Here is a 16,265-nt window from a genome sequence, read left to right on the forward strand (position 1 = left end):
TAAATTATGTTGGAAACAAATTGGCACGCCCAGTAAGACAAAATCTGCCCTTCATCTCTTCTTTCATAAATCATATTTGCAAATCTGTAGCCGCATACTTCAAGACTCATCGTCAAGTCTACAATTCGACAAGCCTTGAAGTAGAGGGCATTTGTAAACATCTAAAATTTGTGGGACTCTACAAAAAGAATTCAAATTCTGTTAGGATTTTTAGAGTCTAGTTTACCCTAAACTTTGAATTATGCCTATATAAAGGGGCAAATATTCCCTTAAGGAGGCATCTCCAGATCCCACAAATTCATGGGATATTCATAAAGAGATCAAAGATCTGAAAAGTCCCAATAAATTCATGGGATATTCATAAAGATCAAAATCCTCTCTTCTTGATAATCAATTACATCAAGAAGACAAACCCTCCAATGGAGATCAAATCCAAATGTTTCTACGTTCGAGAAATACGCCACTAACGACTCTCGAATTATGGATAAATTCATATCCAAATCTTCATACATTCGAGAAATATGCTACTGATGGCCCTCGAATTACGGAGTAAATCAAGAGAGAAGAATCAAGGGAGGAACAGATTTGTACCTCCATCATTTATCAATAAAATTATTATTATTTTTTATATTTTTATTTGTGGCTGAAGTTTATTTTTTATGAATTAAATTATGTTGGAAACAGATAGATATGGAACATAACAAAGCAACGAGATATTCAGGTTGGCGCACACACTAAATTGTGTGTCGGTCTCATCAAAGCTATTGTGTCTTCCACTAGCATAGAATCAACTTTATTTTTTAGGAAGGACGGACAATAGTTAGATATTATATGTGACCTAGTAGATATATACAACTAATTGTTAGGATATGTAGAATGATAAATGAGACTTCTATAGTATAGGTTAAACGAGTAAAAAGGACAGTTCGGTGTATTAAAGTACCGAGGCTCACCACAAGGGTGTATTGTATGTAGCCTTATATTGTATTTAGCCTTATATTGTATTTTTGTAGAAGACTGTTTCCAAGGCTTGAACTTGTGGCATCCTGGTCACATGAAAATAACTTTATCAGTTACTCTAAGACTCTCTTTTTATAGATTAAACGAGTACGATTTTAAATTAATAACTTCTCATTGCCACCAATAAGGATAAGGATGACTTAGTTGAAGCAATATGTAGTATTCTAAAAGGGAGGTCAGAGATTGATCTTTTCTGCCAACGCCTGCTCAGTTGAGTTTGTCGCTCCGGATTTATCTTGGTCAGATGTCTATGATCGGTACATCTTTGAAAGCTCAGACAAAGAGAATAATAAACTCTTCGAGGGATATAGTGCAATTTTTCTTTAATAAACAAAGTTATTTGATATTTATATTGTCGAGAGATTAAAAAGAATCAAAATCTTGCCAAATAAAAAGATTCTTATATAGATTTGAAAGGTAATTTCAGTGCCAATCATTACAATATCAAACCTTTTAGTAGAGATTCCATCTAGGAGAATATTTTTTCTTGCAAACAACTTGAGTACGCAATTGCTGTATTCCGTTTTGACTATTAATATTTGATTTAACGAGTGTTCAATATCGAATCATAATCGATAATTAAATTAAAAAATATTATTTAATAATCGATATTGAATTAAGTGTTAGTGAATTAATAATAACTCAAACCCATTAAATTCAAGCTACTTGTGTTCTCTACCCGCTCTCATCTGTTAATTAATAATACTACTTTACTTTAAATTTCTTTGCATAACAAATATTTATCTATCATCGCCGGTCATTTTCGAAGTACCATTGCTATAGCCTGCCAAACTTTTTCTAAACCGACATCAATAATAACATCGACGTGTTCAGGCCATAGGATGATAAGTCACTGGCTGAGTACATAAAAGCTACACTTCTTAATTTCTTTGCATCAAACTATGTTTCTTGTCACCGGTCATTCCAACTACCATTGCTATAGCCTGCGAAACTTATTCTACACCGACATCAACAATAGCATCGACGGGTTCAGGCCATAGGACGATAAGTCACTGGTTGAGTACATGAAAGCTACACTTCGTAATTGATTTCAATTTTTGTATTGGATAACTCAGTTGACAATCGAGGAATGTCGAACCAATATCTTATTAGTTCAGTAATGATATAACACATATATAATCAATAATCAAATATAAATTAACTTCTAATATTTCTTTTAATTTCCATAAAAATAAAAAAAAAAAACTTTCCAGATTAATAGATATTATTTCTTGGTTTCTTAGTGGAACCATGATATTGACATTTATATGATTATGGATTACCTATCAAAATCCAATATTAAATCCCAAAAAACACTCTAACAAAGATCATTGGGACATAATCCTAATAAAATCCCCAACAATACCCCCCACCCACGTCCATCCAGCTCAGCGGGTCACCATTCTAAACCCGACACGTTCTTTCAAAATCAACCATTACTTTTTTTCCCCCAAAATCAAACCCCTACAAATACTTAAAAAATCAAAAAACAAATTCCATTTCCCTACTGCAACTCACCGTTATTCCATTCATTTACTGCTTAAACCCACTTGCGTCTTGGTTTCAGATCTTTTGCTCGTCTTTGTTTGTCAATATTAAACAAAGATATCTTGTGGTTAGCTAGCTAGCTAGAGTATTGTGAAGAGGTGATGAAGATTCAGTGTAACGTATGTGAGGTTGCGGAGGCGAATGTTTTGTGCTGTGCAGATGAGGCAGCGCTGTGTTGGTCATGTGATGAGAAAGTTCATGCTGCTAATAAGTTAGCTAGTAAACATCAGAGAGTTCCTTTATCTGCTTCTTCTTCATCTATGCCCATGTGTGACATCTGCCAGGTATATTATATAGTAATATTTCTACTCTCCTTATTTTCTTAAAATATGTTCCGCCCTTTGTTTTATATTACTTTGGTTATTGTTGACCTGACGCTAGATTAGAGTTGTATTTTACTAAATTGATTTTATTAATACTTTGTAACTGCACCCAAGGATGTGAACTAGTGGTTCATTAAAGTTGAGTCGAGTACCATGAAGACAAACCTTCGGTGATTTCTTTCTATTTGTTCTAGCCTTGATGGACAGAGTTATTGGTACCTGTTGCTGGTGGGAGGTAGCAAGTATCCGTGAAATTAGTCGAGGAGATATCAAATAATAATAATAATATTATTTTGTAACTCTAAATTTAAATACTACTCCCTCTGTTCTAAATGGATGTCATGTTTTGCATCTCGAGAGTCTGAATAATTTTCAAAGATAAAATTTGATTAGATTGAAATGTAGATATTTAAAAACTACTATATGAAAAGTATGATGAATTGTGGTTTTTCTCAAATCAATATGATGGATAAATACATCTTTTAAATATCGGTCAAAGTTCATGAAGTTTGACTATGGAAAAGTAAAACATGATAAATAAAAATGAACGGAGACGGTACTTCCTCTGTTCCAAAATAGTTGTCAGTTTTGTTTTTTGAGAGTTAAATTGACTAATTCTCAAAGCTAATTTGATTAGATTAATTTAATATTTTAAAATTGAAATTTGATATATTCAAAAACTATATAAAAAGTACTATAAATTTCATTTTTTTCCTCATATAATCAATTTGATGAATAAATACAATCTTAAAATGTTGGTTGAAGCTCATACTTTTTGACTCTCAAAAAAGAAAGTACTAATAAGTATTTTGGAACGAGCAATATGTTTTCTTTACTCCCTCTATTTTATATTACCTGGCCCCTTGTGAACTAATGTACCTTTTAAGAAAGCGTTAATTAGAGGTGTATTTTATTAAACTAACTTTATTAATGATGCTTTAGAACTCTGAAGTTATATACACTATGTTATCTAGTTATTTAAGGCTAAGGATTAAAAAAATATAATAAAATTCTATTGATTTCATAAATTAGACAAACAAATTGAAACAACTATTTTTAGTATCAAGGGCCAATAATATGAAATAGAGGGGCTATATAATACTAAAGTTACTGCGGGAAAAAAGTAATAAAACTCTATTGATTTGCTAAAATGGAGAAGTAAAATTAAATATTTATTTTTGGTATAGCGGCTAAATAAAAAGAAATTAAGGGAATAATAGCGTAAATAATCATAGATGAAGTCGTGATTTTTGACTTATTTGTTTTGTAAGTTACATGAATTATTCATAGATATTTGGTTTATTGATGATATGAAATGAACTTAATGAAAAAATGAGGATTCGTATAGCGCACCACAACTGGTTTGGAAATAAAGTGTTGTTGTTGTTGTTATTTGGTTTTGTTGATACTATGGTTTATTTAATTCTTGATCCGTGAGTGCTGCTACAACAACAACATATTGTATTCCCACAAAGTGGGGTCTGGGGTGGGTAAAGCGTACACAATCCATACCTCTACATACCTCTACCTCAGATGAAGTAAAGAGGTTGTTTCCAATAGACACCCGGCTCATGACAAATTACAGGATAACAGGCAGAAAACATAAAGACAAACAACAAAATGGGATAACACACCACTAGATATTAAGTAAGAGGTAGATAATAAGTAAGAGGTGATAGCTTCGTACTTTTCTGTTTAGAGAAGTTTCTTAGCATCTGTTTATAAGATATACGGAAATGCATTATTGAGTGCCCCATGTTATAGGAATGAAACTGGAACTCGAGTGCCCCATTTTTATAGGAATGAAACTGGAACTTGAAATGTAATGATAGAATTCAGTTTAAACACGTGATCATCAGAAGAACCGGTCTATTATACATATCAAGTAGGAAAACTCGTAATGATTACTTCTTGGATCGTCTATTGTGAGTCAAGGACCTAGTTGGAAAATCTGTAGCGGACATGTGGTCTCCTCATGGTTGGGAACTAACTTTCCGAAGAAACTTGAATGACTAATGGAGATAGCAAAGGGGTTTACAAAGTAAGTTCAGGGTACAAGTTTCTGAACATGACCCTGGCGCAGACTTTAAAGTGGCTATGGAAAGAAGTTTGGAAAGCCAGAACTCCTTTGAAGGTGGGATGCTTCTCATGGCTACTAGCAGTGGCGGAGTCAGAATTTTCATTGAGGGGGTTCAGAAGTAAATATACGGACTAGTCGAAGGGGTTCAACATCTACTATATAAAAAAGGGCAATCCAGTGCTCTAAGCTACCGCTATGCGCGGTGTCCGGGAAAGGGCCCCACCACAAGGGTGTATTGTACGCAGCCTTACCTTGCATTTCTGCCAAAGGTTGTTTCCAAAGCTTGAACCCGTGACCTCCTGATCACATGGCAGCAACTTTACCAATTACTCCAAGGCTCCCCTTCTCAACATCTACTATATATACATAAAAATAATTTTGACCATGTAAAAATAGTATAATTTTCCGATCCGAACCCCCTGAATTCAATATGGCTCCGCCACTGGCTACTAGCTAAGGAGGCTGTACTGACACATGAAAACTTGAGAAAGAGAGATATCATTTTAGTCACACGCTGTTGCTTATGTGGTGAGGCAGCTGAAACAGTTTGCCATCTGTTTTTGCACTGCAGTGTCACTGACCAATTATGGAAGATTTTCATCAATCTCAGAGGCATACATTGGACGATGCCTAGTAAGATTGTTGACACACTCTCTAGCTGTGAGGAAGCTGGGATTGGAGCAAAGACTATGGTGGAATGGAGATAGCAAAGGTGTTTACAAAGTAAGTTCAAGGTACAAGTTTCTGAACATGACCCTGCCACAGACTTTTAAGTGGCCATGGAAACAAGTTTGGAAAGCCAGAACTCCTCTGAAGGTGGCATGCTTCTCATGGCTACTGTCTAAGGAGGCTGTACTGACACATGAAAACTTGAGAAAGAGAAATATCATTTTAGTCCCACACTGTTGCTTATGTGGTGAGGCAGCTGAAACAGTTTGCCATCTGTTTTGCACCGCAGAGTCACTAGTAAGATTGTTGACACTCTCTCTAGCTGGGAGGAAGCTGGGATTGGAGCAAAGAATAGGAGGTACAAGAACCATTGCGGCAAGTATTTGGTGGACTATTTGGAAGGAGAGGAAGGCCCGGTGTTTTGAAGATAAAAGTAGCACATGACAGAGATTAAAACAGATTGTATTTGGTTATTGCGTTTTTGGTGTACTAAGAGTTCCCCTGTAGATGCAGAAGCTAGCGTAGACGTTTTAGAATCTTGCTAGGATTGAGGAGCTCTTACTGTTTTACATAAATGCTTTCTATTTGTAAAGGGGTTTTAAGTACTACCCAAGTGCTGGTTTATAGTACAAAATGTCATCTTCTCTGAAAAAAGGACCTAGTTGGAAAATCATTTGTAGTCTTTTGCCTGTGAAGAAAAACATTTTGAGGTTGAGCATTAACCATAATGATTTCTCCAGTTAGCTTTTGCAACCACCTTCTCTAAGGCGATCCACTTCTCAAAGTATAATTTCCTTTTTAACAAGAAATGAAGAGAATGGTGGTTAAGGTTTAGTTACCTTAGCCTCTGTAATGCTTATGCAAGCATCTGGAGTGTGCTTCATGATATCAAATCATGAACTTTACTGGGCTTCTATTCTTATGTAATTGCAGATATATTTTGTAAGTAATATGTAATTGCTGATATTAATCACCCTGAGGAATTTGTGGTTGTTAGTTCGACTCATACAGTAGCATGAAGCAGAAGTTACGCATAGCAAAAGTGATCTCATTTTTTTCTTCTGGAGATTTGATTTGATGGCTAAGGTTCTTATTTACCTTTTCCTTTGTGGAGCCAAAACATTTATATTCTCCCAAGTTTATAAAATTTAGCTACCTTCTAATGGAAGTCATTCTCTTCTATGCTTCAGCGTGACGTTAGATGTATATGATACATGTTTATTTTATTTATCTATCAATTTTTTTAGAAGTTGGTCTTATCTCCAGTTTAAACTCATACTATTCTAAATATTGATGAAAGGATTCTATTTGTGCAGGAAACAGTTGGCTATTTCTTTTGTCTCGAGGATCGGGCTTTACTTTGCCCAAAATGTGATATTGCTATTCACACAGCTAATCCTCATGTCGCAGTTCACCAAAGATTTTTGCTGACTGGAGTGAAAGTAGGACTTGAACCTGTAGATCCTGGTGGTGCGTCATCCGCAGGGACATCGCAGTCCATTCAGAAGGTTTCTGAGCCAGAATCTGCTTCACTTTTTAAACGAAATGCCCCAGTATCATTGGATGCTCAAATTAACAAAGTTTTACCTCCCCAGGCTAGTGGGGTTGGGGATTTTGCTCCTACTAAGTCTCCCTTTTCTGGAGGTTCTGAAGCTGGAAGTATGCCGCAATGGCAGTTTGATGAATTTATTGGTCTGAATGATTTCAATCATAACTATGGATACATGGACAATGGAACATCTAAGGTACAGTTTAAGTCGTAGCTTTTGTTTTTTGTAGTATAGCACAGTGGAAATTAGTTGAATTTCTTGGACTGCATTTCAATCAGAAGTATGGATACATTGGATGACATGACTAATTGTTTGAGGTATGTTTAGATCTTACCTTTCATTACTTGTTCTTTCATTAATTAGCATCTACATTTCTAATATCTCCTTCGTTTGGACCTGGTTGTATTTGGACTGATCATCCAGACGTGAAAAATACGTGATGGAGTCTATCCCTGCCTGCACAGTTGTGTGGCATGCATGTCCTGATATCTATACTTAAAGGGTTTAAGTTGTCAGCGTGTATTTTCCCAACAAGAAACCAGAGAATAATCTTTATTTGAAGACATGGAACTGGAAAAATGAGTTTACGGTTGGACTGTCTTTTGGTAGGACCACTTTATGCGAAATGGATAATTGTTAGCCCCCAATTCAATATTTTGATTGGACAGACACATGTTGCCACGGACTTGCCCCTCCCCTTCCTTATGACAAACCCATAAGTACTAAAGATTGTTGGAGTATTACCATATTGGTTGTCTTGCACTTCGCCAAGTAAATTCGGGCCTCTCAAATGCTTGGAATTCTAAGTCTCTATTGTTGTTCAATATAGACAGTCTAAGGCGCACCATTATTTTTAGCATGTGGCTGGATCAGCAACCTTGCTCAGGGTTGTGACAATCGAAAGCAGCTTTAGCTGTTGTGCCGTGTCTTTTGTTTTGGTCAGTCATGCTACAAAAATATACCTAGGTGTCACTTGTCAGTCACGTTATTGTCTCTATGTGTGCTTAGTATATGAAGTTACATTCCCGACCATATATTTGCTAGATACGACTGTCATCAAAGGTGGGGACTTGTTGGCAAAGGTATTTTATTCAAAGAGTTTGACAGCAATAATTTTTGCTGTAAATGGCGACTCGTCTGTTCATTGTCACTTGGCTTGGACAAAATTAGTGAAACCCAAGTGGACTGGGTTCTGCGCCATATGCCATTCTTGCTATGTGGAAATTTTCAATCCATCTAAGCCTCTTTGATATAAGTCGAATGCATGGATATACCTAGATAATCGTTAATTTGCATGGGACTATGTTCATGGTTCCTAATTTAGTTCTTGCATTAAAATCTATCAGGGGATAATGGCAAGCTTGGAGAGTCAGACTCTTCCTCACTCTTAAGAGTTGACGATGAAGAACTAGACGGTGATGAGTGCTTGGGTCAAGTACCGGACACATCTTGGGCAGTGCCACAAGTTCCTTCCCCACCTACGGCCTCTGGACTTTACTGGCCCAAAACTTACCAGAATCCATTCGACTGTGCAGTATTTGTGCCTGACATTAGTTACTCCCCCTCATCGAACTTTCAACAGCAACCTCCAAGTGGTGCTCGTCTGAAAAGAAGAAGGCAGTCTTAATGCATTTACTTTAAGCTTCTCACTCACGTTAGTGATAGGTATTTCAGATCCCTAAGCTTTTCACTCGCGTTAGTGATGGGTGTTTAGATAGAGCGGTGTGTGATAGTTGAAGTTTGAGTTGAAGTTATGTGAGCAATGACTAATGTGTGTATCTCACTTTAATGCCAAAAATATATCAATGCCCAGAAGTTGTACAAGAAATTAAGATGTGTAAACTGAATTGCTTCATTTTGGAACCAGAGAGAAATGACTATTGTATCATCTTATTTTACCTCTTTTTACTTATTCTTCTAGTCGATTCAAAATTGCATACTCCCTCCTCTTCAATTTGTTTGCTCTACCTTCCTTTTTAGTCTATTAAACAAATGCTTCTTTTCCTTTTTAACAACTCTTTACTTCCACAGGATTAAAACACATTTTGGTACATTCGACATTTCTTTAATTTAAGATCACAAGGTCCAAAAGTTCTCGTTAATTTCTTAAACGGCGTACCAAGTCAAAATTGGACAAACAAATTGAAACGGAGGGAGATAGTGTTAGAACTGTGCATTGTAGTTGGTGCATTTGTCGAATGTTTGTTTTCTGTTTGATCAAATTGGTTATAAAATTCCATTGATGAGGATCTGAAACATGAATTTTCTAGCTCAATATCTCCCCAACTCTTCCACACAAACAATCCTTTTTTCTTTTTCCCAACACAAAAGAACCACAATTATACACTATATATACACACACACATTATCCGGCACTTAATCCATTATTTACTCGTATTAAACTTAGGCGGGTCAGGTGTTTGATCGTTTTAGTCTTAACCTATTTTTAACCCGCTCATATCTGATCCGACTCTGTTTTTTCATTTCCATAGCCTCATAATTGGCTGTTGAAAGTGCCTTGTCCAAGCTTTGCTTATCATTCTATAAAATGATATTCAGTGGATGAAGTAATAAGTGGTTGAAATCAACGAGGCAGCTCATTGGTAGTGGTACCTACTAGCTAATGCCAATTATTGTATAGAGAAGAGCTGTAAAAGCCTTTACTGTTTACTCCTGTATGTTATCACATGCCTTTGCCTAACATAAGGTCCCCCACATGGGAGAATTTTGCATATGTTTGGGTTAAATTGGTTGTCCCTTCATGTAATTGCTTTGCTAACTCAAATGAGCAAACTTAGGCTTAAATTGTGTTTCCCTTCATGTAATTGCATTTGCCTGCTTGGGTAATGAGAAAAACTTAGGCTTAAATTGGGTCTCCACTAATGTAGTTGCCTTGTTAACTTGGTTTTGTAGGCCACTTACAAATTTTGTTCTAGTTTTATGTCGTTTTTTACGAAGAGATATTTATTTTTATACATAAGAGATCTGAAAAGAACATTTTCTTCTGTTCATTTGGTAAGTGGCCAAGAGATCTTAATTCCATAGACTTCTTTGACTAGAGTAGCATGATAACATATGATGAGTATACACATAGAATGTCGTCAGATCAGTTGAAAAATACTTCCTCCCTCCACATTTACTTGTCCAGATTAGAAACCAAGAGATGAATAAGTATATAATTTTCAGATGAATAAGTATATAATTTTCACATATTAACCCTTGTAACGATTACACCCGGCTTTGAGTGAAGGAGCTACCATTAGAAAGATTTGACTCTTCTGATTCCGTCACTAGCGATCCTCATAACATATTTTGAATCTTCTTAGTAAAATTTTTAATTCCGTCACTGACCGGTCCGGAGCAGAGGCAAGCACATTGGCTTTTGCATAGAGCAATGGCTGAAAGTTAGCCCTAGTGGTACAGTCCTATTGGCCTTAAATTTGCTGATAATATAAATTATTCTTTAGATGCTTTAAAAAGCCTTAAAGATATAATAAACGTGGTAGCCTTTTACTTTACGAATATTTCATAAAATAGTTGTGGTTGCCCATCATGTGCTTAGGAGCCATTTTTCTCCTTTTTAGGGGGGGTCACTTGTCTTGTACGTAATTTATGATGCGTCAGGAACATCTCTTTTTCATTATTATTAATTGCAAGTGTTCGAGTCAATTTATACACACTTCGATTAACTTTACGGGGTATTTATCATCTTTTATTAATAACATGTATTACTAAGTTACTTTATCTATCAAGACTTGAACAGATAGAAAGAATATTGTCTGATATGTTTTCTGCTGAAAATTTGAACTTGAAATCTTATACTCTTTCCGTTCAGAATTACTTTTCACTATTTTTATAATTTAATCTTATTTTTACACAGCACTTTTAACAATTCAGGATAATATAAATTCTTTTTTTCATGTTTTACCTTTTTTCTTAAATTACTTATTCTCCAAATCATTTGAAATACTAAATATGATAGATGCAGTATGATAAAGTCACTATATTAATAATTGTTTTCTATAGGTATGTCAAGTAAATCAAAACAGAGATAGTAGTTATCAACTATTTCATTGGCATAAGATCAAGCTCTTGAATACTAGCCTCGACTAATTTTACATAATATTACTTCCTCCGTTTCAGAATAAGTGAATTGTTAGAGTATCTAGTGGTGTTTCAAAATAAGTGAATTATTGAATTTTTTTTTCAAATTTACCCTTATGATTTGACAACCAATTAACTTTTGAAAAGGTATTACAAAGTCAGTTTTTTTCTTTTTTTTAGGTAAAAATAGAAAATTGTGTTAAATTGATGTTTTTAATATTTTTTTTTTAATTTGTGTGTCAAATTTCAACAATTTATTTATTATGAAACGGAGGAAGTATCTTCCGCAAACGTATATCAGTCTATCACGACTGTCTAGTGATATATTTCTACTGAAATTTGAATCTTATAACTCAAGAGTTTTTCATCCATTTTGTTGACTATTAGGCGAGAGCCAGACATTTAAGTGCATCATTTTGCGCGAGGGACATTGTGCCCTCCCATTAATGTAGGCCTGCAAGATTGACTTGGAAGACCTTGGATAACTCAAAAAACTTAACTGTTGACAACTGCAATTGCACCCTCACAAATTTGTAGCACAGAAAACAAAATTTGGAAGATTTTTTTAAAAAATAAATTTTGTAAAACATTTTGATACGTTCTACTTATAAAATTCAAAAATCTTGAAACAAATTAAAACAAAGAGAGCAGAAATTAAAGGACTACTGATAATTTATGAAAACTAACCATTCAAATTCCAAAGTTCAAGCGTGTAATTGCTTAAACTGAATTCATTGCCTACAATACTAAGTATAAGCTCTTTGTTCAAACAAACAAGGCAGAACCACCCTATACAAATTATACTAATTTACAGAAATTCACCTAATCATCACTCAAGAGAACCGAAACGTGACAATTATTTTGGAACGGAGGGAGTAACAATAACAATCACTCTAAACTTTTTGATCATGAGAAACCAGAAATGACATTGAAGAGATTTTACTTGTTATAGTACTTAATATCTGTGAAGCAGAGGGCCTTAGGCTTGGTGAATCACCAAGACAAAAACCTGCTAATGACACCATAACTTTTGCTTCTTCCAAATCATAAACTCCATTGAGTCTTGAATCAATCATTTCTGCTACTTTAGATGAATCTCGTAATATAACACTAGCTTTCGAGATTAATCTTTCTCCGTTATCAGATGAAAGTGCTTCAAAACCCGAAATTAATTCAAGAATTATTATACCATAGCTGTATATATCATTCTTTTTCGAAGCAATGCCAGTTCTCAGGTAATGAGGATCCGTATACCCTGGAGAACCGAGCAAGACACGATTAGCAGACGGAGGTAAAATGGTGGACGAAAATCCCATTTTCGCAGACCCAAAGTCGCAGAGTTTGCAGTTGAATTTCTTGTCTAGCAAAACATTCGAGGATTTGATATCGCCATGGACTATTGGGAGTGTGCATTTTTCATGGAGATATTCGATGGCTTTAGCAAGCTGATATGCTATAGCCATACGGTTTCTCCATGACAATACTTTCTTCGCTTCTACGCAGTGCAGTTTCTCTTGTAGCGTTCCATTCGGAATGTATTCAAACAGTAACATCCCTGCATCTCCGTTATCACAATTACCCAAGAACTTCACGATGTTTTCGTGTTCTATCTGCAACAATATGTCTAATTCCTGCTTGTAAACCTTCTCAAAGCGTTCGCTGCTTAAATCGATGATTTTCACAGCACACAGCATTGAATCAGGAAATTGTGCTAAATAGACTGTACTAAATCCTCCATATGCAATCAACCTAGACCTCGATAAGTTCATCGTGAACTTCTCAACTTCATCACAGGTATACACTACAGTTCGTTTCGAATAATCAACTTCTTCAATATCTGCAGTAGCCCTAGCATCGCGTAACCCAACAACACCTCTCCGCCTTAGCTTCAACCCGAAGCACTTGAACAAAGCCATCAAAACAAAGAAAACAAACACCAAGATACTCAAAGCAACACTAGCTGAAATAACAACAACTTTGTACTTATGGTTTGAATTATAAAGGGTTTTCGTCGGTGGAGACGTTAAGGGTTGTGATGAAGCGACGAGTAGCAAGGAGAAATAAGAAGAAGAAGAAGAAATAGACCAAAAGAGAAATGTAGAAAGGAAGTACCAAGGGAAAGAGCACCAACAACTCAACAAAGAACCCCACCACCTACAGACAAATGGACCATTTCTATGTGGACAATAGTTTGATATTGAAAAACTTGACAATATTTTACTCTTACTAGTGCTGGATGGTGAGGCTTCCATGGAAGCAACAGTATCCAACAAAGGTTTTATTTTTTTTCAACAGATGAAAAAAGAATAGTAGACACTAGAAATAAAAAATTCAACATGGTGAGAGAATAATAACAATGGGAATATGAATAGTTTAATTTTATATGTGAAGGAGGTGACTAGGAAGGGCAACAGTTGATAATCTCAATAACCTGTTTCTTCCGTTTCATTTTACTTGATTTAAATACTATTTATAATTTATTTTAGTTATTTATTTTATTAAGTTAAGATAATTTTATAATTTTACTTATTTTAATTTATATGAATATTTTTAAGATTTTGATATTCAAATAAAAGTTTTTTTGATCATAATTCTTTCATATATCTTTTAAGTATTTTGATTCTTAATTAATGTGTGTTTTTTTTTATAGTTTTTAAATATATAAATTTTATTTTTTTAAAAAAAAATGAAAAGTTTCATGTCTACTTTCATCATCAAAACTTAAATTGTTTAACTTTTGAAATTCAAATTAAGAAACATAAATTAGAGCAAAGGGAGTATTTAATTTTTCATATTGCTCTCAGTCATATTATTCTTTAAAAAGGAAGTTAAATCATTAATTGATTTTTGAAATATTAGAATATCAATTTTATTATTTTATTTGTTTCAATTGATATGACGTTTTTTAGATTTTGATATTCAAATGAATTTTCTTTGATCTTAATTCTTTATATATCATTTAAGTATTTTGAATTATTAATTATTGTAAAAAAAAAAATTGTGATTTTTAAATATGTAAATTTTATTTTTAAAAAAATTTGAAAAGTTTCATGTCTACATTCATCATCAAAACTTAAATTGTTTAGCTTTTGAAATTTGAATTATGAAACATAAATTAGGACAAAGAGAGCATTTAATTTTTAATATTGCACTTAGTCAGTTTATTCTTTAAAAAGGAAGTTAAACCATTAATTGATTTTTGAAATATTAGAATATCAATTAAGTCGATTGTTTACCAAATTCTTTTATCAAATTCTACAATAATTAGTATTAAGGACAAAATAGAAAAAATAATTAATTCTCTCTTGATTTTTGAAATTAAAAAGTATTTGGAAATAATTATTTTTAGTGTGCATGACAATTAAAAAAAAATGGAATAGTGTTTTTATATGAAAAATAGAAGAGTTGTCATTTACTAAATTATTTTGAAACAAGAATCGTGATAACTTAATTGATTCACTTTTAAATTTTTATCTTGTTAGAAATTTGATTTTACACCTTATAATTTTTCCTTCTCCATTTGACCTTCCTCTAACCCCTATGTATAATAATGAAAAAATAGAAGACATCTTGAAATTCAAATGCTCAATTGATACAAAGCTATAATTTGAAAATCTAAGTAAAATTTACTCTTGTAAGTTTAAAAAGCTATCAATATTAAACTGTTTATCTACCATAAGTCCAGAATTTTAGCACACCAAGTAAAAGCCATTTAAAATAGCATTAATTAGAAGGACCATTTGATTAAATTAACTGTTATCTCCAACAATTAGTTGTTCTTTTTTTTTTTTTTTTTTTTTTTTGAATAGAGGTAGGCCTTTTCAGAAAATTAATACTATATTATTCATTAGAACACGTATAATACATATATTTTTTTAATTATTTGGTAACGAACGGTTGATGATTTAGTGCAATTATTTAGGAGAAAGATATTATTTAAAATGAAAAATAAAAGAATTGGGAAGAAGTATTTTCTCTGTCTCAATTTTTGTGATACGCTTTTATTTTTAATTCATCCCCCCAATGAAATAAAATAATTAAAAGTCACACAAATATATAAAATTTATTTTCTTATCACAAATTTCAAAAGTCTTAATTGTTTTCTTAAATTTCATTAAGCCAAATGATACCACACATAAGATGGAGGGAATTATATTCTTGATTAACAATCAAATCAACATAGTAGGACTAATAAAAGTGTGAAAATGAATAATATTAAATTTATAAAACATGAAGAGGCAGGCAGCACTTGATTGAGTAATTGAAATTAAAAATTAATAAATTGTAGTTAGTACATAGTTTTCCAGAGGGGTAAGTAGCAATTAAAATAAATTGAAAAAAGTTTATACAAGGCATGAAGACACACACAAGGAAGATGAGGATCTTATGGTCAACTTGATTTAATAGTGACATTTCAACAGGCATTAGTATTATTGTATTCGTACGTGTGTATTTGGACATTATCTCATTCGTAGATATTGTTTTGTTTTGTATTTTTCAAATTCTTTTGGGTTGGTACGCCTCGTTAGTCGTGCCAAATGAAAAAAAAAATGATTTTGTGTTTACGAGTTTTAATTTTTTAAAAGGTTATTTTAAAAGAAAATCATTTTTTTTTTGGATTTAATTGGTAGCCCTTCTGAATAGCAGAATTTAATAACTTTGAGTTGAGTTTTAGATTTTAAAGTCATTTTATTGAATTTTTAGTAAATTATTGTACATATTAATTGAATTGTTAAATATAAATATAAAATTTAAATTAAAACAACTAATTTTTTATATCTTTGTTAAAATTGTAATTTTGTTTTGACAAATAAAAATATTCCGTGATATTGATGAAATTCTAAAGTAATTTTCGATCTTCTTTATTATTATATCCTCTACGATTACTTACTACCTTCTAATAAGATGTGTGTTAAGGAAAGCTGCACATTAATATTTAGCTAATCTTTTTTAATCTATATTGAGATTACG

At 33.2% G+C, this 16,265-nt stretch overlaps 2 protein-coding genes across 3 annotated transcripts; one reads left to right on the forward strand and one right to left on the reverse strand.

Annotated features, from left to right (window-relative positions):
• Positions 1-2,355: 2,355 nt before the first annotated feature.
• LOC107878568 (B-box zinc finger protein 22) lies at positions 2,356-9,088 on the forward strand. Of its 2 annotated transcripts, XM_047415553.1 has the most exons (4): positions 2,356-2,852; positions 6,957-7,148; positions 7,236-7,385; positions 8,537-9,088. In XM_047415553.1, the coding sequence occupies exons 1-4, from the start codon at positions 2,670-2,672 to the stop codon at positions 8,579-8,581; spliced, it is 570 nt and encodes a 189-aa protein (XP_047271509.1). In that variant the 5' UTR covers positions 2,356-2,669; the 3' UTR covers positions 8,582-9,088. The 2 variants fall into 2 exon arrangements, with proteins under 2 accessions (XP_047271509.1, XP_016581093.2); XM_016725607.2 differs by having other exon boundaries at positions 6,957-7,385.
• Positions 9,089-11,948: 2,860 nt separating this feature from the next.
• LOC107878569 (probable receptor-like protein kinase At1g33260) lies at positions 11,949-13,674 on the reverse strand. The gene has a single exon (XM_016725608.2). It carries the CDS (start codon positions 13,544-13,546, stop codon positions 12,188-12,190), a length of 1,359 nt encoding a protein of 452 aa, XP_016581094.2. The 5' UTR covers positions 13,547-13,674; the 3' UTR covers positions 11,949-12,187.
• Positions 13,675-16,265: the final 2,591 nt, after the last annotated feature.

The sequence above is a fragment of the Capsicum annuum genome, chromosome 7 (genome assembly GCF_002878395.1).
Source record: "Capsicum annuum cultivar UCD-10X-F1 chromosome 7, UCD10Xv1.1, whole genome shotgun sequence".
Classification (NCBI taxonomy): Eukaryota; Viridiplantae; Streptophyta; class Magnoliopsida; order Solanales; family Solanaceae; genus Capsicum; species Capsicum annuum.

What these genes read in the sequence shown, in the direction of transcription:
- LOC107878568 (XM_016725607.2), top strand. Translation starts at nt 2,670, where the DNA reads ATGAAGATTCAGTGTAACGTATGTGAGGTTGCGGAGGCGAATGTTTTG. An exon ending in CCATGTGTGACATCTGCCAG is followed by an intron (nt 2,853 to 6,956) that starts GTATATTATATA and finishes CTATTTGTGCAG; the next exon opens with GAAACAGTTGGCTATTTCTT. An exon ending in TGGACAATGGAACATCTAAG is followed by an intron (nt 7,386 to 8,536) that starts GTACAGTTTAAG and finishes AAAATCTATCAG; the next exon opens with GGGATAATGGCAAGCTTGGA.
- LOC107878569 (XM_016725608.2), bottom strand. Translation starts at nt 13,546, where the DNA reads ATGGAAGCCTCACCATCCAGCACTAGTAAGAGTAAAATATTGTCAAGT.